The sequence below is a fragment of the Meleagris gallopavo genome, chromosome 27, assembly GCF_905368555.1.
Source record: "Meleagris gallopavo chromosome 27, MGAL_WU_HG_1.1, whole genome shotgun sequence".
NCBI lineage: Eukaryota > Metazoa > Chordata > Aves > Galliformes > Phasianidae > Meleagris > Meleagris gallopavo.
This window is the reverse complement of record NC_139430.1, coordinates 2,821,794-2,841,572: the sequence shown is the minus strand read 5'-3', so window position 1 is coordinate 2,841,572 and position 19,779 is coordinate 2,821,794. Positions and strand designations below refer to the sequence as shown.

At 52.1% G+C, this 19,779-nt stretch overlaps 1 protein-coding gene across 2 annotated transcripts in view; it reads right to left on the bottom strand.

Annotated features, from left to right (window-relative positions):
• Positions 1–19,779, bottom strand: part of OTUD7B (OTU deubiquitinase 7B) — a 36,527-nt gene continuing 16,748 nt past the window's right edge. For both annotated transcript variants that reach the window (XM_085209584.1, XM_085209585.1), the window contains exons 3-12: positions 17,390–17,560; positions 16,353–16,568; positions 10,854–10,955; positions 9,819–9,946; positions 7,833–7,945; positions 7,311–7,438; positions 6,548–6,697; positions 6,151–6,265; positions 5,079–5,163; positions 1–4,279 (exon numbers count right to left, since the gene is read on the bottom strand). In XM_085209584.1, the coding sequence (XP_085065710.1) occupies positions 2,990–4,279; positions 5,079–5,163; positions 6,151–6,265; positions 6,548–6,697; positions 7,311–7,438; positions 7,833–7,945; positions 9,819–9,946; positions 10,854–10,955; positions 16,353–16,568; positions 17,390–17,560 (2,498 nt within the window). In that variant the 3' untranslated portion in view covers positions 1–2,989. The remainder of the gene's footprint in view (positions 4,280–5,078; positions 5,164–6,150; positions 6,266–6,547; positions 6,698–7,310; positions 7,439–7,832; positions 7,946–9,818; positions 9,947–10,853; positions 10,956–16,352; positions 16,569–17,389; positions 17,561–19,779) is intronic.

Here is a 19,779-nt window from a genome sequence, read left to right as displayed (position 1 = left end):
TTAGGAACAGTGTTTATTGTCAGTGAGGCCATGGAAGCAGAAAGGAGTGGGTACAGCCCGATACAACGCACCATCCGGTGCTGGTACAGCTTTTTTTGGGGGGGAAGGAGGGGGGGAGGTCACCAGCCCCATAGTTTTCCAGTAAAAATTGAAAAAGCAAAGCATTTTGTCCAGATCTGCAGAATCCCTTCAGGTCACCTCTTGTGCCACAGCCACCCAGCGATGGACGTGTGGGGCCAAAGTGGGGCTCAGCCTGCAGGTGGGACAAACTGGGGGCACCCAGCACTCCTCCAACCACACCAATAAGTGCACTTGAAGCCCTCAGCATTGCTGCAGCCGCCCCGTCCCAGGAAGCAGCTTGGTGCTTTCCCCCAGGAGAGGTGCGTTGGAGGTGGGCTGCTCTCCCTTTTCGGCCCCACTCACAAAGATGGGTGCCTGACCCCAGAGCTGCCCTGTGGCCCTGGGAAGGAACCGGTGCGATGGTGAAGATCTTTGCAATAAATAGAATTTATACTGAAGGATCCCTTTAAAACGAAATAAAATTGTCGTTTCACCATAAAGGAAACAAAAATGACCTGAAAAAATCCCGAAGAAATGTGGCCGCTGCCCTCGCGTGGAGCTGTGAGGTCAGGGGATGCTTAGGGTCCGCGCTTCATAGAAAAAACACCCTTTCAATCACTTCACTGGAAACCTCATTTTGCCTAAAGGTTTATTTGTTTGTTTACTTTTCCTCCCCAATTTTGTTTGTAAAAAAGCTACAAACCCCACCAACCGCAGTACGAAGGGCAGCGCAGGCGGGGAAGGTCCTGCACCGTGCGCTGCTGCATGTGCAAAAACCCCCAAATGGGAAACTGATGCGCCCACGTCCCAGCAGTGGGGTCACAGCCCTCAGACCCCTTTCTTCTCCTCTCCCCCAGGAAGCCGGGGGGACGCAGCACTCCTCCAAAAGCCCTTTTTTCCCCCAAAACCCTCAGGAGGAGAAGCAGCAGCAGCTCCACAGGGGGCAGGAGACGCTTTTCTGTTGGGATCTGCACCAGCGCTTCCCACAGCCATAGGGCCGGGTTTTTCTTTTCCCCTCCATAAGCCAGCGTGGTCGCACGTATCCAACCACTGCTCTCCTCACTTCTTCCCTCACGGCGCTTTGCTACACCAAACACGGAGCGGTGCCGAACCCAGAGCCCTGCGTGCTCAGCCCACTGCAGGGGTCCCCGAAATGGAGACGTTTCCCCCAAACCGTGGCCACGGGGACGGGGAAGCAGTGGGATCTGCCTCCTCCCTCTCCTGCACTGACCAGGGGGACTCCGAGCATCTCACCGCAACGACCCTGCGCCGTTCCCATAGGGGCGGGCGCTGAGCCCCCCGATGAGCCCCCCCTGGCTCTGCCCTTCCTTCCCACCGCTCACGGCCGACCTACACTCAGATTAGCAGTGGGAGGAAAACCCAAAAGAACTTCGGTTAGTGAAACTGCTGAAAGAACTCTGCTATTTACAACAGCTGAGCCCGGAGCGTGCCCTGCAGCACACCAGCATCGTGCTGCCGGCCGCCTCCAGGGGAAAAGGTCCTAAATTCTGTGGGATCTCAGACATGAAACGGGCAGAATCTGCTGTCAGAACCGAGATCTGTGAGTAAGGCTCTGGGCGATGCTCCAGGTAAGTACACTTGCACGCTCTCTGCCCGCTTCTCCCCGCCAAGGGCAGCAGCACGGGGAGGGATTGCATAGTTGGATGCCTTCTGAAAAACAACGACGAGGGAATGTTGTAAAGCTTTTGAGTTATCGGCAGAACTCATCTTTTATTTCCACGTGGTAAGATGCTGGACCTCGCTCTATACAGGACTGGGCCGAGGATCGAGCCCGGTTTGGGATCCCTAATTACAAAAAAATAATCTGTGCAAACATCGCAGTGCTGAATCACAGCCCCTCTGCGGGACGGGAACGCCGGGACGCTCCGACCGCTGCGGGCTGAGCGGGGAACGCCGTGGACAACGCGTGAGTTACGCAGTTATTGACGGGTTCGCTTTCCTTACGTGTCACTCTTTAGCCCTATTATCAAAAATATCTTTAATATTACTCAGCCTAAAGGTCAGTTACGTGGCTCAGCAAAATGGAGCCGAGTTAATTCTATTCAGCAGAACAGAGGTAGTATGGAAGTAGCTTGCTCAAGTAGAAAGTTATCGCGTGTGTCCACGTAGGGCTGGAAGCTATGGGCGGCGCGGCGTTACCTCCGTGCTGCAGGGCTCTGTCCTCTCTCCTGCTCCACGCCGGAGGTGTTGCTGGTGGGGGCACCGACCTGCCTTCTGTCCATCTCTGTACCGCCAACAGAACGGCTCTGCACGGCGCTGCTGCAGGAAAACTCGGCACCGTTCCGCGCTGAGACCACCCTCGGTCCCCCTCCCACCCTCCTGAAGAGCTTAAAAAACGATATTTAAAAACCAGAGCCGAGCCCGTGGGGGAGGGCAGAGCCCCACGCGGTGCTGAAGGCGCTGAGACATCCGACGGGCTCAGTTCGACCGAAACAAAATGATAACATCCCATTCCGACTACGTTTCTCTCAGTACCAGGAAAAAAATAATTAAGTGTTTAAAAAATAAAAAATAAAAAAAAAAAATCTCTCCGTTGAAAGGTCTGTGACTCCCTCACTGAGATCGTGGGGCGTTCCGCTCCGTTCTGGGAAGCACTGTTGGAGTGAGGCGGTGTCGGGGTCCAGCTGAAAGCTTTGGTCTGGGATACGGATCGCTGGGACCCCCTTCCACCCACAGCTCCCACCTGAGCACGCCCTGCGCTGACCCCATCCAGGCAGGATGAGCCCCGTGCCCGAGTCTCTGCAGGGAGGGACCGCTCCTCCCAGCCCCCGGCCCGGATCTCCTCCGCAGCGCAGAGCTGAACGCCTCTGTCAGCCCACTCCCTCCTTCCAGGCAGCGCGAGGAGCGCGGGGATAAACCACACCGTTATTGCATTCCCCACGTGCTGCAGGTCCGGCCCTGGCAGCGCTCAGAACCTGTGCACCAGCGCCTCGCGCTCTTTACGTTTCAGCTCCTCTTTGTAACAGCAGGAGCAGAAATTCCCAGTTTCTGGGTGTCCGTAAAAGCTGCAGTTTGGCTGCTTGCATTTGGTCTGCTGAACGCTATAAAGAACCCTGCCTCTCGTTTTGTCCGCTGGTGCTCCCTTCTGCGGGCTGTCCTGCTCCAGGTACTCCCGGTAACCGTTGCTGTGCTGGGGGGGAACGCAGGCGGGGGCCTCGCACTCCGTGGGGAAGCTGGGGTGAACGTCCGTGTCCGTGGGGGAGAACCTCCCCACGTGGGAAGGCGGCGGCCGTGCCTGAGCGCAGTGCCGGGGCAGGGTGGCATAGGGGGGGAGGCTGCTGCAGGACCCCCCCGCCACCTGTCGCCGACCCTCGTGGTAGCTGGGGGGGTGCGAGCCTTCTGCACTGCCGCTGACCACGGAGGGCCTGGGGAAGGTGAAGACGCCTGAGTAGCTGGAGGGAAACGCGGCCATTTTAGCTCCGATGGCCAAATCCGGGGCGTGGATGGCGTAGGCCGGGGGGGGCTGGGGGTACACGGGGCCGTGCAGGGCTTCCTCGCCCCTCACTTCCACCTCTAGCTTCTTGGCAGGGGCAGCGCTCCCCAGCGCCTTCTTCTCAGCCTCCTTTTGCTTCTGCTCGGCCAGGAAGCGCTCCTCAGCATCCAGGAGGTACTGCTGGATCATCTCCTCCTGGTACTGGTGCCGGTGGCCGGTCTTCAGGTGGCCGGCGAAGATGAACTTGCGTTCCCCCTGCATGGCAGCACGCAGGATGCTGAGGCTCAGCCGCACGTCGTTGCTGTACTTGTAGGGGTCCGAGGGCTTCTCGGAGGCCGCCTTACCCACGCAGCTTTTCTCCCCGGGAACCGAAAGGTCTCCCTGGGAGGATTCCTCTTTGCTGCCTTTCCTCGTCTTCAAGGATCCCTTCTTCTTCTTCTCCAGGGTGTCCCCCTGCCCGTTGCTCACACCTCCCTTGATAGTTTTGCTGTGCATCAACCCACCCATGTTCTTTTTTAGCTTACTTCCCAAAGTCTTGCCGAAGCTGCCCAGCTTATTGGCAACCGAGTCGGCCCGTTTCTTATCCTTCTCCTTGTCCTTTTCTCGGTCTTTCTTTGGTTTCTCTTTGTCCTTGCAGCCCCTGCTGCCCCCGTTGCTTGCTGAGCTGCTGCAGACTGACTCCTTGTCTGACTCTCCTGACTCCACAGCCGAACGGGCATCGTCCCCTGCTGAGGCCGTGGGGGATTCCGGCTGGGCCAAAGGCGCCTGGGAGAAAAGAAAACACATACCAAGTCACTGAGCTGCTCAGACAAGATTTTTCAGGCTGAAGGTGAAGCAGAGACGCAGGGATGTGGTAGGAGAACAGAGGGGATGAGTGGCGGCTCTCAGATCCAGAGCTACTGCACATCAGAGACGCTGCAGCAAAGAGCGACCAAACGTCACCGCTCAAGCTGTGCTGGAGATGACGCCTTAACAGCTTCAGGCAGATGAGAACAGCTGTGATCAGAACAGCTCACGAGGAAGTTCAGGGAATTTTTGCCAAAAGAGGAGACAGGAGGAAAAGAATAAAACCAAGAAACCTCCTCCGCTCTTGGCAGCCTGGGGACATCCCCACCGCCGGGGCAGCTGCTGCGGTCCGGCGATGCATCACCACTGAGATGTTGGAAACAGATGGAAGTTTTCAGAACTCTATGAGCCAACGTAAGGTCCCAGGAAAGCTCCAGTCACACCATGACCCTCAAGGCAGCTCCTGGCAGCTGTAAACCAACGCTCAGTGTTTGTCTTGGAACAAGCAGCGGCCGTCTGTGCCGCCAGACACCTACGCAGCAGGATGCGTGCGCAGCGGGACGCGCAGGGGCGTGAAGGGTAAAAACAGGCTTGAAAAGCTCTACAAAAAAAGCGTGTGCACCAAAACACGGGTTGTTTATCTGCTCAGAGCAACGTCAGCCGCAGTGTGTAATGGAGCACAGAGCCTCACGTGAAGCCAGGAGGTGACTTCACCCCTGCGGCCCTGCAGAAGGGAAGTGTAAATAATTCAGCAAAGAAAACGCTCCTCATCTCTTACCTGCGTGTCACAAGGCAACGTGATCCACTTCACATTCATGTAGCTGTGCAGCAGGTGCAGCTTCGCTTCCAATGAGAGCGTCACACTGAAATGTAAAGACAAGCAGAAGAGGCTTACAGTCCTTTTCACTCTATGACAGAGGTTCTTTTTTCCATATTTAGTTGTCTGTTTTAATGCATTTTAACAGATCAGTTAGAAACTACCAAGACAACAGCAATACCAAAGCCAGCATTTTTGTAAGCCCCCCAAACCTTTCAATTAAAGCCAAAGTAAGTACGTAAGGAGACTCCTGCGTGTCAGAATTGAGTTTGCTACGAATTACAATCAACTTGGCAAATAATCCTTACTTGCATGTGAGACAAGTAACAAGAAAGCAGACGTCGCAGACCTAATTAGAGCTATTTTCAAAATGATTTTCCTCTTTAAAAAAAAAATTAAAAGAAGTAAAGATGTTTTCTCAACAATTTCCACTTGCCAATTTTTTTTCCCCACTAAAAACACAGATATTTCCTATTGGCTCAGAATCCCTCCGAGGAGAATCTGTATCTCCTAAGCCCGCCCCGAGCTTGAATACTCTGACCTTGGAGGTTTCTTCATTTCCTAACCCAAAGTCATATGATGGCCAAGTCACGCTCCCAGCTCTCCCACCACTGTGCCACTCCTGGTAATTTCTGGCTCAATAACAGGAAATCTGCTCCTACCAAACGATGACAGGGCTTGCCCACAGCCTGAGCCCAAAATAGGATGGGGCTGCCTGCAGGCTGTCCTCTGACTGCAGGGCCCACAGTGGAAGGTATTTGCCTTCCTAAACGGGGGTCACGGGAATGGAAAAATACACCTTTCTCATGTCTGCAATACAGGCTCCAGCAGCTGGTCCTCCTTTGCTTCTCAGTATGATCTAAGCCTGACCTGAATCTCCATACAACATTTGGAGCAATCACCTCTTACCCTGGAGAGGGAAGCTGGTAAGATGTCATTATCCCACCCAGAATACTCTACCAGAAGCCCCCCGTGTTTGTGAGCATAACCGAGGAAGTGCCACACCGTGACCACTCTGTGCCCCATCACCAACCTGGCCAGTTTGACGTTGTCACTGTCATCCTTTCCCCACTGCCAGTCCTTCCCAGGATCCACTGCAAAGTGCACGGGGAGCAGCTTATGCTCAGAGTCCGTCAGGGGGATCACAGCTGTCCAAGGAAGAGAACAGGAAGGCCCTCAGCACCCGAGAGGATGGGATTTGGCACAGAGGCAGAGCCTGCCACTTCTGTGCTGCATCCCATCGGTCCCCAGAACCGCAGCTGACACGGAGCCTGGCATCCATCTCCAGCACACAGCCCAGGTGAATCCAGCTGAGCCCCGGCAGCGGCAGCCGGGCTGCGAGCGCTCACCAAGAACAGCGTCGGCCCTGATGGCCTCTGCTCTCACAGCAAAGCACACGCAGGCTCTGTGAGCGCTCGTTTATCACATACCTTGATCTGTCGTGGGCTCCTTCTGCTCCATGGATACCAGGGCAGAGAAATGGGCTTGGTCGTACGCCAGGACCAACGGAGAGCGGTGGCATTTGTTGGCTGGAACTTCCAGGGGAAGGTAGATACCTCCAAAGGGAATAGGGGCAAAGGCTGGAAGGAAATCGGGCTGATTAGTTTGCAGAACAGGTTAAAGAGGGAAGAGTTGTTTATACTGAAAGTGCTCCAGAACACAGCTTGTTTCACTTCGAGGTTTTACCTGTGATTTTTTTTTTTTTTTTTAATCAGCTTGAGGAACAAAAAACCCCCAAAGCAGACATTCATTGAACACCAGGAGAAAAACAGTCACCAAATGAATCTGTGTTTTCTATGAAAGCCCTTCTTCACTCCTCCACAAAAGAAACAACTTAAGTCTGCACACAGAACGAAGGTAATTGATTAATCTTCTCTGACAGGAAATTAACTCTGCTGGTGGAAAATACTACACGCAGGGAACGGAATTTCCCTTCTGTACGCCCACATGTGCAGGGGCAGAAGAGGTAGAAAAACATAACGAAAAGGCAGCAGGACAGGCTGAGATGTCTGTGTGTCTCATACCCTCATGGATTCACCCACAGCAGCTACAGAAGCTCAGCGCCTGCCGTGCTCTGCTGGCAGATTGGAGACCCAGCTTCATTGGGCAAAAAGTGCCCAGGAACACAAGGAGCCAGGGGAAAATGCACAAAATCAGCGCACACAGAAAAAGGAACAGGAGTGCAATTCCTACCTTCTCCCCCTGAGTCTCGCAGCATCGTGTCTGCCACCACCACTATGGGTCTCTTCAACACGTGGGCAAGGACAAAAACGTGGAACTCCTCCAGGCTCTCATACACGGGTTCTTCGGAGCTTTCAACACTTTCAGAAACAAGAAATCAATCATTTTCCATCCCCTGCGCCTCCGCTCATTGCTTTTAATGACAGCAAGAGATTCTGAGACTGTTTCTCTGCTGTTGCCTGTCAAGTTTCGTTTCCTAATTTCAGATTTCAGACATAGATCAAAACCAATTCCTTTTCTAAGACAAGGCTTTGTTTCCAGGAAACACCATCGTGTTATTTGGCACTTCTTGGAGCCTCTGACCTAAAAGCGCTGTTCGCTTGGGATGGCTGCAGCAATCAAGTGCCCTCGAAACACAGAGGGAGACAGAACGCTGCCGAAATCCTCACTTTATTTATCACTCTCATTTTGGAGCCATGGAGATGATAAAAGATGGGAGAAGATCAGCGTTCAGCTCTGTTCTGCTCCACCTACCCTCCGCAGCCGCCTCCATTGGTGCCGTAGTGCACGCGAGGTTCGCTGGAGGCCAACTTGATCAGCTCGTTCCATTCCTTCTGCCACTCCTCCTCGGTGTAAACGAGACCGGACTGAAAAAGGCAAATGGGACAAAATCCTCAGACTAACTTTTTTTTTTCTTTCCAGTTTCTGCAGCACAGTTTTGTACGTTTGGGTTTATGTAGAAATCATCAATACGTCATGCAAAAATGCACGCGTTTCCCAAATCAGTATTCTCACAGGGAGATCATCTGCCTCAAAGGAAGACTCAGTTTGTTCATGGGGTGGAAATCAACATTTTGATCCATAGAATGAGAGGAAAGCTTTACTCTTACTCGGATCCTTCCAGCATTGAAGGCAGTGGCACTGCAAGGAAAACCCGTGTAAGGCACAGCCCTTTCCTCAAAGCCCTGCAGTGCTCCGAAGACGTCGTCCACCCACAGCAGCACACGCACAGAACACGCTGCCCTTCCTACAGCCGTCCTAATCCTAAAAGCCTGCAGTAAGAATTCGGTTTCTCTTCTAACACAGAAGCTTTTCAAATAGCTTCCAACACAACCAGGAGTTGAAAGGTATCAGAAACAATACGAATCCTGAGCACAATGAGGAATGACCTAAAATAGACCAAGCAAAAAGCTACACTGGAGCCTGCTGTGGTCGAGGTCCTAAGGAAAAGCACCAAGAAACGCCCCAGTAAGTGCAGCAGCCCTTTCTCCTCCTGCTTTCCTGGGCTCCAAAGTCAGAGCTCCAGCGTCCAAACACAACATCCTAAATCTTCTGAGCTGCCAAGAAAACCTTCACGCCACAAACCAGAAGTAACTGACAGTTCAGCCAGCTCCGTTTGCTCAGTGAAGTATTAATTAAGTTTCTCTGCTCCGGGTTAAGCCTTTGATATGAATTCTTTCATCACCCATCTAAAGCAAAACAAAGAATATCCTACCCGGAGTGAGCTGTGTAAGTCAGAGCGCTTTCCATCACTGCTGCCTCTTCTGGAGCTGCTTTGGAAGGGAACAAACCCAGCAGTGCCTGTGCTGCTGATGGAACCAGGGCTGCTCCACCCGGCTCCACGCACCTCCTCTGCCCACTGCTGTCTCCCAGATGCTTCTGCTGGGGATGTTACAAGGGAATGGCACTACCGAGGTCCTGCACCATCAATGTTCTCAAGTGCTTCTAAGATCTACAAGCCACAGGACTCTGGAGATAGCCTTGAGCATGCTGTTTAAAGAGATGCCTAAAAGCACGCTTTTAATGGCACTAAAACCTCCAACTATTTATTACCTACTCTGTTTCAAACAGTGAAATACATTTATTTATTTTTTTTTTTTAAACTGTCAAGGTACGAAATCCTCGTGCCCTTCCAAAAGTAAAAAGGAAGCTGGAAAGTAAACAACATCCTTCAGTGTCAGGTGGAAACAAAAAGTTTACCCTGCTCACAAAAAAAGAGCGCAATCTGAGGACATCTGGTAACTTTCCACCTTGACAAAGCCAGCTCCCTGCTTTTGGGCTGGGGGTGAGCACGTCACGGCTTTGAAGTCTTTAATGTGGCAAGTTGATAATTTCCTTTTTTGGTGGAGGAGCCCCACACTTCAGCTGAGGTGCATCTTTGTGATCTTATCACAAGACAGACCTACACGGGAGCACTTCTTATCAGCACATCCTGCCTCTGCCAGCCAGGCAGCCCAGCCAGGCTGCATCTTCGGTGCGTGGTGATGTTTGTCTTCCATCGATGCCGGACACAACGTGGCTCTAATAAAGGAATTTTCCTACTATGTAATACACAGAATTTCACCCAAGCTTCACAGCCAAAGTTTATGTCGAAGGATATTTCTCATCTTGGCGTAGCCAAGTTCTGCAAGCCGCAGACTTGCCTAAAACTGAAGGCATTTGTTTTTCCTCCCAAACTTACGGGATGTTTGATCAGGATTTTGCACTCTGCTCCCAGACTACGTTCAGTCTGGTTCCTACCTCCTTGTTCTGCTGTGTCTGCTGCCAACGCCACCGCCGCTTCAGGGCTTCCCTTTCCACACCTTTATCCATTAAGGTATAAAGGGATTTGCGAAGCACGAGATCTCTGTCGTGGAAACCCCACATACCTGCATGGAGGGAAGGAAAAACACCAGGGGATTAGCAAGAACTGGCACTTCTCCACCCTCTGCTCTATAATCAGTGTAAGTTTAAGTCCTACAGCGTGCCACAAACCAGAGGAAGTGGTACAGTGGGAAATGAAGGCAGAGAAATGCAAGTTGAGCAGGGCCAACCCGAACAACCGATTCCACAATCCTAAACTCCCTGCTCAAAGCCCACATCCCATCCACGGCCAGCTTTCAGACAGCTACGACAAGAAGCTACAAGGACTTCAGATATAAGGACTCTCCCCCGAACGTCTGAGCACACGGTGCTTTCCATCAGTGCTAGGCTGCTCCGTCGAGGGAAAACGCAGAGCAGGTGAAATGAGACTGTGGTTTCGCTGTGTCTGAACAGAGCCAGCCACACAAAGGAAATACACAAGCCCACTCATTTAGAAGTCTGGAAACCTCAAAAATTTGTCACGAGGTGAACTTACAGGAGCAAAACTGGGCTCTTGGAACTGCTCTGCTCAGCCACCTCCGGAGAACCGGGCGGCTCTGTTATTTCACATTTCCTTCAGAAACACGGGGAAACTTGCCAAAGGGAAGAGGCGAGGCCCAGCCCAGCGAGAACAGTTTTAGAAGTACACAAGCACTTGGCAGCTCGCTTCCCTCGGCTCCAGCTCTCCTCGCCAGCCCTGCACATCCACTGCTGCCTGCCTGGGGCGAGCAGCCAGTCCACGGCATCCCACAGGGACAGATGGGGACGCGGTGCTGCTCGTCCCAAAGACAGACAGGGCACCTGGGCTCTCCTCCCACCTCCACAGCAGCAGCTGGCTGAGCCGACAGCAGAAAGCGGCTGGGGTAAAGAGGGGAGGCTGCTGGGGGGAATCACTGAGCCACTTCCCCACCACGCACTCGGCGAAGCTCTTACCCAGGGACGCAGCGTGGAGCAGGCAGTTCCCATCACCCGTGGTGGCCAGGGGAAGCAGCCTCTGGCAGCTGGGATCCACGTTCGCCCACCAGTTCAGACGACCTGGGGGAATATTTGAGAGCATGAAAACCAGGCACGTAGCTGGACACGGAACCAAAAAAATAAGGGAGCTGAGGGCTGCAGCCTGCTTAATTTGCAATGGGAACACCAACGGAGATGAGCTGCACGTCCGTCCTGCAGCTGGAAGAGGAAAGGAGCGAAGAAGATGCAATAAAAGGACAGGCTGGAGTTACAACATCACTATGGTGACTGGGGAGAAGGCCAGGCTGCAAGAACAGGCAGGACACGGAAAATAATGACTTCGGATCAAATAAATCAGAGCTAAAACTGGAAGCAGGAGCCAGCCCAGCTAGGATTTGACCCGGACCAGCATTCTCCTCCTGCCCATTTTTCTCTCTGCTTCTTTCACAACCCCAGCCAACCATCAGGCCAAAAGCACGTCCAAAGCACCAGCCTCAAAAGGTGCCAACAGCTCTTCTGCTTTCCCCAGTTAATAACCAGAGGCTCTCGGTTGCTTTCAGGAAGCAGAACACTCCCACTCAGCGCATCTCGTGTGGGTGACTCTCAGAACTTTTGCTGCTGAGCCAAGCAGCTTTACCAATGAAAACGTAAACCGACAGCGCTTAAAAATAGCAGCTTTTGGGTAACATAAGGCACGTGAATCACTACAAGTTAAGAGAGAAGGTTTTCAGATCATCTAAAAATAGAAGCTAGGAAAAATTAACACACACGGCAGTTCAGCTTAAGACTGGAAGTTAAACATCGATCGAGGGCAGGAAGCTGTGCTACGACTCCAACTCACAGCTCCTCACCCTGCTGTGCCCTCACCACTGCGCCGTGTCCCCTGGAGGAGGCTGGGACTCCTGGCAGCAAACCCTGCCCCTGCAATAAGCACTTGGGAGGGGAGGGCACGTTCGGGGGGCAAAAGCATTGCATCCACTTGAACTGCTCTTCCAGCACTGCTTTCTTTCCCCTGCTTTCCAGTGAACTCCTCTGCTCCTGAGCGCGGCCCCTGGCTTCACGAGGAGCACGCGATTTCTCACCACTGTTTGCACAACCTCAGTGGGAACAGACTTAGCAGGGGAGCTAAGTCCAGAAAAGCACTTTTAAACACCACTGGGAGATAAACACAGGAAAAGCACAGGAGGCAGAGCTCACTGGGATGGGATGCTGGTGACTGCTTTTCTCAGCATCAGGAAAGGAACCTGCAGGAGCTGCAGAGACAAGAGCTCTGCTTGGAAAAGGGGCTGATTTGCACTCAATATTGTTTCTGGCACGGCGACGTCGCAAACCTTCGCCAAATGGAGCGGAGCCAGAAGAGTAAAGCGAGAAGCAAAACAGCATCTAACAAAAGCTGAACAAAATCAGAATGCTACTGCAGTCAGTACGGAGATTTTTATTGCCTTCGTGTGTTTCCCTGGGAACGTGCTGCTCCGCGTCTGGGAGCAGCCACTGGGTTTGTGAGATTTGTCTTCCCAGGGCGTTTCTGCACCTCTGGTCAGCACTCTGGAGTTGTGCAGATTCCCAGAGAGCACAGCCAGGTCCAGACACACAGACACACCTTCAGAAGGCTTTTCTCTTTGCAGCACGCAGCCACGACGTGCTGCACATCCACGGCGAGGCACGCAGAGTCATTTGTCCAGACTTCCACACTCTGAGTTATGCAAGAGAGGTCATCGCCGCTTCACTCCCTCCAAAGGAGCCGCATTCCCCAAACCTTTCTCAATATTTTGCTTGTGGCAAGACAGTAAAGGGCCAAGAGGCCCCCTAGAAGTATTTAAAACAACATCTTTCTCTGCGCACAGTTATTAGCAGCAACTCCTGGAAGCTCTGCATGCCAGCAGAAGGGAAAAATAATTGGATTCAGGAGCACAATGGATCTTCCTGCCATCAGCACTTCAGCAGCAGTGAGAGAAACGTGTGTGTGACCGGCGGGACAAACTGACCCACGCACCAAAAGCTCTGCTATTGCTGGCTCACCGCTGGCTCATCGCAGTATTTTGGGCTCCTGGCAACCCCCCCCCCCCCCTTGTTCTTGTGCTTTTCAGCTTGTTTCTCTCCCCGCTGGCTGGCAGAAAAAGCTCCAGTATGAGCTGATGCTGCTCCAAAACCTAAGAGGTCGGCGACAGCTCTTTTGCACGGCTGGAGCAGCCCTCAGTGTCAGGGGCTTCCCTTTGCAGCAGGCACCAGCAGCGCCGCTCTTATGAACCCAGTTCCACCACACAGCTGCTTCCAGGATGTTTTTCTGCACAGCCAGAGCATTTGTTTGTTCCAGAAGAGCTCAGGAACCTGCGTCCAAACTCACGCATTTCGTCAAGCGCAGCTTTCCTCTAACAGGAGCCTCTAAATAGGTCACACAAATAGGAAGGAATGAAGACAGCGCTGCTCCTAGTCCAAAGCCCAGCACTGACTCACAGAAATCAAATGGCTTCCCTGAGGCTACCGGGGACTCCGTGCGGAACGAGGGCCGCCCTCCCCGCGTGGCAGAGGCAGCGTTCCTGGGGATGATTTGTTCTCTGGCTCCTCAGGCTGACGTGATCCAGCGCTAACACCCACCTCTGTGCTTGTGCAGCTGCTGCAGAACACATTTTTCTCCCCCTGCTGAATCACCGGGTGGAGAAGGAGTGGGATCACCTCCTGGAATTGGGTTAAAAAGAGACCAAAAAAGGAGAAAGCGGCAAGAAAATGTGGCAAGCTCATTTACCCTATCTAAAATGAGATAATTTGTCTGCAGGCTCCCTCGTCCAGCTCAGAGCCCATCCCTCAGACAAAAGCTTGCAGAAAACACTCTCATTTCAGGATCTGGCAACAAGAGCTCATCGCGATGCACTCACACACCTGTAGCCTTCTCCCTGACCAGAATGTATCTTCCATCACCAGGAAGGCCAAGAACCAGAGGCTTACCACACGTCACAGCTAACCATGCTGCCGCTTCCACCTGCAGGAATGCTGCAGAGCATGGCAGCACCAGCTCTAAGGCTGGCTGCTGGGCACACTTCCCCCGGAGCCGAGGCTCAGGTTCCCATTCCCAGTGCTGAGGGTGACGGCAGAGGGGCCAAAGGGATCCCAGCCACTGAGGTTCTCCACGAGCACTGACCCAGCAGTGCTGGGTTGCAGCAAGGGCCAAATTCTCAGCTCCACCAAGGCCTTTTCAGAGCTCGGAGCATATTAAAAGCTTTCCAAGAGGACGTCGTTACGATTTACAGCATCACCTGCGTGATGCAGCAAGGTGGGCCCAGACGTGAGCTCACCTCTTTCCCCCTGAGAAAAATCAGTGCGGCCAATGACCGACAGGCTCAAATATCTGCAGAAGCTTTGCAAGTCAGATGCCAGTGCGTAAGAGCAGGGGTAGGTGTACACACGTGCCTCTGATCGTGCACGAGCTGAACCCAGCCGAAAAGCTTCAGGAGCTGGGTGATGCATCGTTGAGGCAGGGACGGAAGCGTGCAGATTTCTTTGATGGCCCGCTTTGAGACGCGGGATGCCTACGTTCCAGGAACAAGGAACTTGTTCACCAATCCAACAGCGAAGCAAGCGTTGAGGGAAGAGAGGCTGAATCCTTAACTCAGCAGTTCTTAAACAGTCCACCTACAGACAATTACTGCAGCGCCAGCCCGGAGAAAGAAGCAGAAGTTTCCTTGCCAACACGCTGGGGGGACTTTTGGAGAAAGGCTTGGCATCATTTCACTGACCTTGGAGCAAAGGCACAGCAATCAAGCTTAGGGTTTCTTTCCACTCTTCCTGACTTTACAGATGGCCTCAGGCAAGGCACTGCCCACTGCTGCTCTGCGTGCAGAACTAGAAAAGCACCCTGCAGAATACAGGACAAGGCCTAAGCCATTTAGGCTTGCAACAAAGAACGCTAAGGTTGCAGCAAGGGCCAAATTCTCAGCTCCACCAAGGCCTTTTCAGAGCTCAGAGCATATTAAAAGCTTTCCAAGAGGACGTCGTTACGATTTACAGCCACTTTAAGCACGCTTACTCTGCCACAGTGGTGTAAAGGGATCTCTGGATAGAACGAGAAGAGTATCTTAACGTTTATTGGTCTATAAAATATTTGCTTAATTCTCTAAGGACAGCACACGCTAAATTAAGAAGGGATATCAGTGTAGATCACAGCACCGTGCTCAACATCCTTCTTCAAATTATGCTTGGAGCATCTCACACGCAGCGCAGCCCTTTATTAAAGATAAACACCCATTTATAACAACCCCACATATACAATGCAGGTTCATTTTGCCCTCAAAGAGAGCTTTGTAAAAGTCAATTACTTAACATTAACGTTATCTCTGAGAATGGGCTGCCTGCTCTGCCAGCAGCACACTCCTCTTCCACCAAGGTCACAGAGGGACCTGCTGGATACGTTATGTGTACACGAAAGGGATTCACACCAATTACAGTTTTAGGGAACTGAAAACTAGATCCTAACCGCCTAAATATGCCATAGCTGTTGGCCAGAGCCTGTGCCAGAAATGCAGCAATCCAATACCCAGCCTGAACTCTGCTGAGATGCAGATAAGCGTGCTTCAATTTGCATCAGCTGCACCACGCACAAACAGCAACGCTGCCGAAACAAGATCACTTGGATCAAGTGTTCATTTCCAAAACATGAGAATATTTATTACAGGAACACCTGAGCAGGACAGGGCTAAAATTTGAGATTAAGAATCTACGTTCTCCCTGCAGGAATAATAGTTTTGTAGGTATGTGCACTACGACAGAAGTAAAAGAAGATGTAAAGGCTTCTGAGCTCCTGCCTGGTGCCCCCACCCTGCCCAGCCATCCTGGTAACACGTACTAGGCTCCTCCCTGCCAGCATGGAGGTCCCATTCATTCACCAGCCCAATCTTATTTACAGATCACCTAGCAACTATTCAGGAGGAAAACAGCACGTTGGAAAACAAATCCGTCCGCACTCGCGAGGTGGTTCCTCTCCAGGCACACACAAAGCCAGCAGACGAGTTCTCCTGCATTGAATTAGCAAGCATATAAAATGCATCATCCATCTCAAACGTTTGGAATCACTTCTAATATCCGTCCACGATGATTCGCTGCTCTCTGCATTATGCAGTCATTTCTTTCCTGCCTCCCTTCTCGCAGTAGGGCTGATGGGACAGCACGGGGCATGGGGAAGCTTAGCTGGTGAGATAATGCAACTTGGTTTTTTTTTTAGTATTACCATTCAGCTGCATGAGCGATGACAACACACACAATTTACATTCTGTGTCTGCAGGCAAAGTGAAGCAGAATCTTGCTCAACTCTTGCGCCACGCTATAAAAAGGGATGAAATAAAATCTATCACAGATACACATCCTTGCTCAGTTCTTTGCAGCCTACGGCACATATGCCAGCATATTCCAGTCGGCGCTGCTGTGAACTGCCACCACTGCGCTGCACTGGCATGGAAAATAAATAATTTGGGAGGGTAAATTGCTTACCAGCCTGCTCCAGTGCCACCAGCATCGACTGCTCAATGAGGTCTCGCTCGATGAAGCTGCGGAACTCCTCTGTGTACACCGTGAGGTCGGGCAGCTGGAAGGTGGAGATGGGCATCTCCAGCAGGTGCTCACTGCTGCCGTTGCTGGAGACGTGGGAGCGGGCCAGGGAGACAATGGTGGAGCTGGCGTGGGAAATGCCTCGAGACAGGCGTTTTTCTGGGAAGGGAAGGCAAATGAAACACCATTTGAATGGTGCAGAAGCAGCAAACCTCACCAAAGCCATTCTTAAAATCGCTGCCTTCAGTTTGTATCTTTTGGTTGCCGAAAGCTGAATTGCTCTAACGCATCTCCAACTCAGAAATAGGGAAGTCATCCTGCCCTGTACTCGGCCCTGGTGAGGCCTCACCTCCAGTTCTGTGTTCAGGTTTGGGCACCTCGGTGCAGGATGGACGTGGAGGGGCTGCAGCAGGGCCAGAGAAGGGCAGCGAGGCTGGGGAAGAGCTTGGAGAATGTGGGCTGTGGGGAGAGACTGAAGGAGCCGGGGCTGTTTGGTCAGGGGAAGAGGAGGCTGAGGGGAGACCTCACTGCTCTCTGCCCATCCGTGAAAGGTGGGTGACTGCAGCACAGCGGGGCTGTCTCTTCTCACTGGTGACAGGACGAGGGGGAATGGCCTCGATTTGCACCAGGGTAAGTTTAGATTGGACATCAGGAAAGACTTCTATACAGAAAGGGTTGTTAAGCACTGGAACAGGCTCCCCAGGAGGTGGTTGAGTCACCACCCCTGGATGTGTTTTAACAACCGTTTGGATGTGGTGCTCAGGGACACGATTTAGCAGAGGGTCGTTAGTTAGGGTAGGATGGTTAGGCTGCGGTTGGACTTGATGATCTTTAAGGTGTTTTTATGATCTTTTTCCAACCTGAGCAATTGGGGGTTGGTCTCGATGATCTCTAGAGGTCCCTTCCAACCCCTACAATTCTGTGATTCTGTAATTCTATGATTCTGTGATTGCTCCACGTGGCTTTCTGATGGCTCTTACCCTGCACAATGTCATCCTGCCGCTGCAGCGGTGGTCGCCCGGGCCGGGCTGCCTCCTTCTCCGGGGGTTTGTAGCTGCGTCCCTCGTTGAAGGAGTGTGGCAAATTCCCTGCGTGCACCTGCCGCAGCTGCTCGAAGTCACTCAGTGCTGCACTCAGATCCCAGTTTTTACCTGGATTAGAAGGCATCGAAAGTGGTCACCATCACGCGGGAGAAATGCCAAGTCAGCACCTACGACACCCGCCTGGAAAGCAACACTAGGCTATCTACCCATGGCATTCGGAGCTATGTTCCTGCCCAGGATTTGGATTTGAAGAAACGTTACCATGAAAAGAAGTGCCCAACACATCAGGCTTACTGCTCGTGGTCACGCAGGTGGCTCACACGTTCCCTGCATGCAGTAGACAGGCACAGGGCTTAGAGGGAGCTGCTGCTCCTGCTTGCTGCACGACCTCCCCAAAGCTCCCAAAACCACGAGTTTTGCCAGAACGACATTTCTGACTGTAAAACGAAGGGCAGGGTCACCATACCAGCACACACGCTGAACACAGAGCATGGGAGTGAAGACAAACAAACAGCATTTTGCCCTTAGGAAAGGGAAATGGAAGGTCAGGCTGTGTTACGTCCACCAGCATGTAGGCAAGCCAAGTGCTTCAGGTCAGAGCCAGAGCTTTGTTTTCTAAGCCTCCCCAAGATGAAGCTAATCCATTGTGATGCATACACCACTCCTTCGCTGACAAAGTTTAGCAGCCTGCAGCTCTCATCCCTCACATTACTGCAGGATAACACTCCACCGGAAAACACGAACAGCGAAGCGGGACTTTAAAAGCTGATGGTTTCTAACACAACTTTTTTCAGGTTCTGAGCATGGTTTTTAAGGGACTCGACTCTTTCTGAGCTGACACCCAAAATATAAAAGCAAGGAAAACGCCAGCCAGCCTAGGCAGCAGCTCCGTCACTTTCCAGCAGGCTGCAGCCATTACCAGCCAGATAAATTATTCATCAAAACAGATTTAACTTAGAGTTGGGGGAATCCTTAAAGCAATTCCCCTTCCTGCTAACACGACCCAGCAAGCTGAAAGAGTATATGTTAATACACTGAAGTCCTCCAGTATGCAATAAATTGACCTTTCAGAAGCCACTGTCTTCCACAGGCTTTAATATATAGCAAAAAAAAAGAGTCTACCATATGGCTTACATTAGAGAGAATTGTGATTTTTATGAACACTGTTAGTCTAAGCTCTTAAATTAGCAAGTTAGCAGACACTGTAGAAAGAAAGCCAACTTTATATATAGTAACTCCACTACAGGAAAGATATATAAACTGCCAATTGGTTTATATGATAGCTCACGGATAGTACAAGAAGCATTATGTCTAGTTCCCAAACGGAAATATGCTTTTTAAGTATTCAGATTCTTCTGAGAGATGTAATTTGCAGTGTTTAATGACTGACTCCAAGCGGAAAGTTATTTTAAGGTTTACCTTTTGAGGTTTTTTTCCTGTTTCGTTCCTTAAATGAGCCAACAAATCAGTATCGAAGAATGAGAATGATCCACCTGATTAAAATTAGAGCTGCTGGCTCATCATTACCTGCTTCAATGCAAAAGCAACAGGAGGATGCTCTAATACTGACCCAGCACAGCTGTATTTACCAGCTGCTGCTTCAGAAATGAAAACCCTTTGGAGGGTCTATATGTAAATGATGGAAAAGTCTCTGCCTTCCCCTGTTTCCGCTTGTGGAGATGTCAGCTCCACAAAGGCTGTGGGAAAAAACACAGCGACTTGGCAACGTGTTATGAAAACGAGGTAAAACTGCTGTTGTCAAAATAAATCAACTCATGTGCCAAAGCGAGAGACGCAAAAATTGGAGGAATACCTGCATTAACCTTTTCTGTCACAAACATAAATACTGGTTTTGAAAGACAGCATTAGAATCCCGACGTGAAACCAAGAAACCTAAAACCAGAGCATCAACGCACCACAAAACCCACAGCCCTCCAGACTTCTGCTCAGGCAGCTCTTCACCATCAGTGGGCTGTGAGATACCATGAGTGCTGCGAGCAAGAGGGCCGCAGGATGTCACAGTGAAGAGGGCCATGGGCCGCCATGACGGAGGGGGCCTGCGGGCCGCCATGACGGAGGGGGCCTGCGGGCCGCCATGACGGAGGGGGCCTGCGGGCCGCCATGACGGAGGGGGCCTGCGGGCCGCCATGACGGAGGGGGCCTGCGGGCCGCCATGACGGAGGGGGCCTGCGGGCCGCCATGACGGAGGGGGCCTGCGGGCCGCCATGACGGAGGGGGCCTGCGGGCCGCCATGACGGAGGGGGCCTGCGGGCCGCCATGACGGAGGGGGCCTGCGGGCCGCCATGACGGAGGGGGCCTGCGGGCCG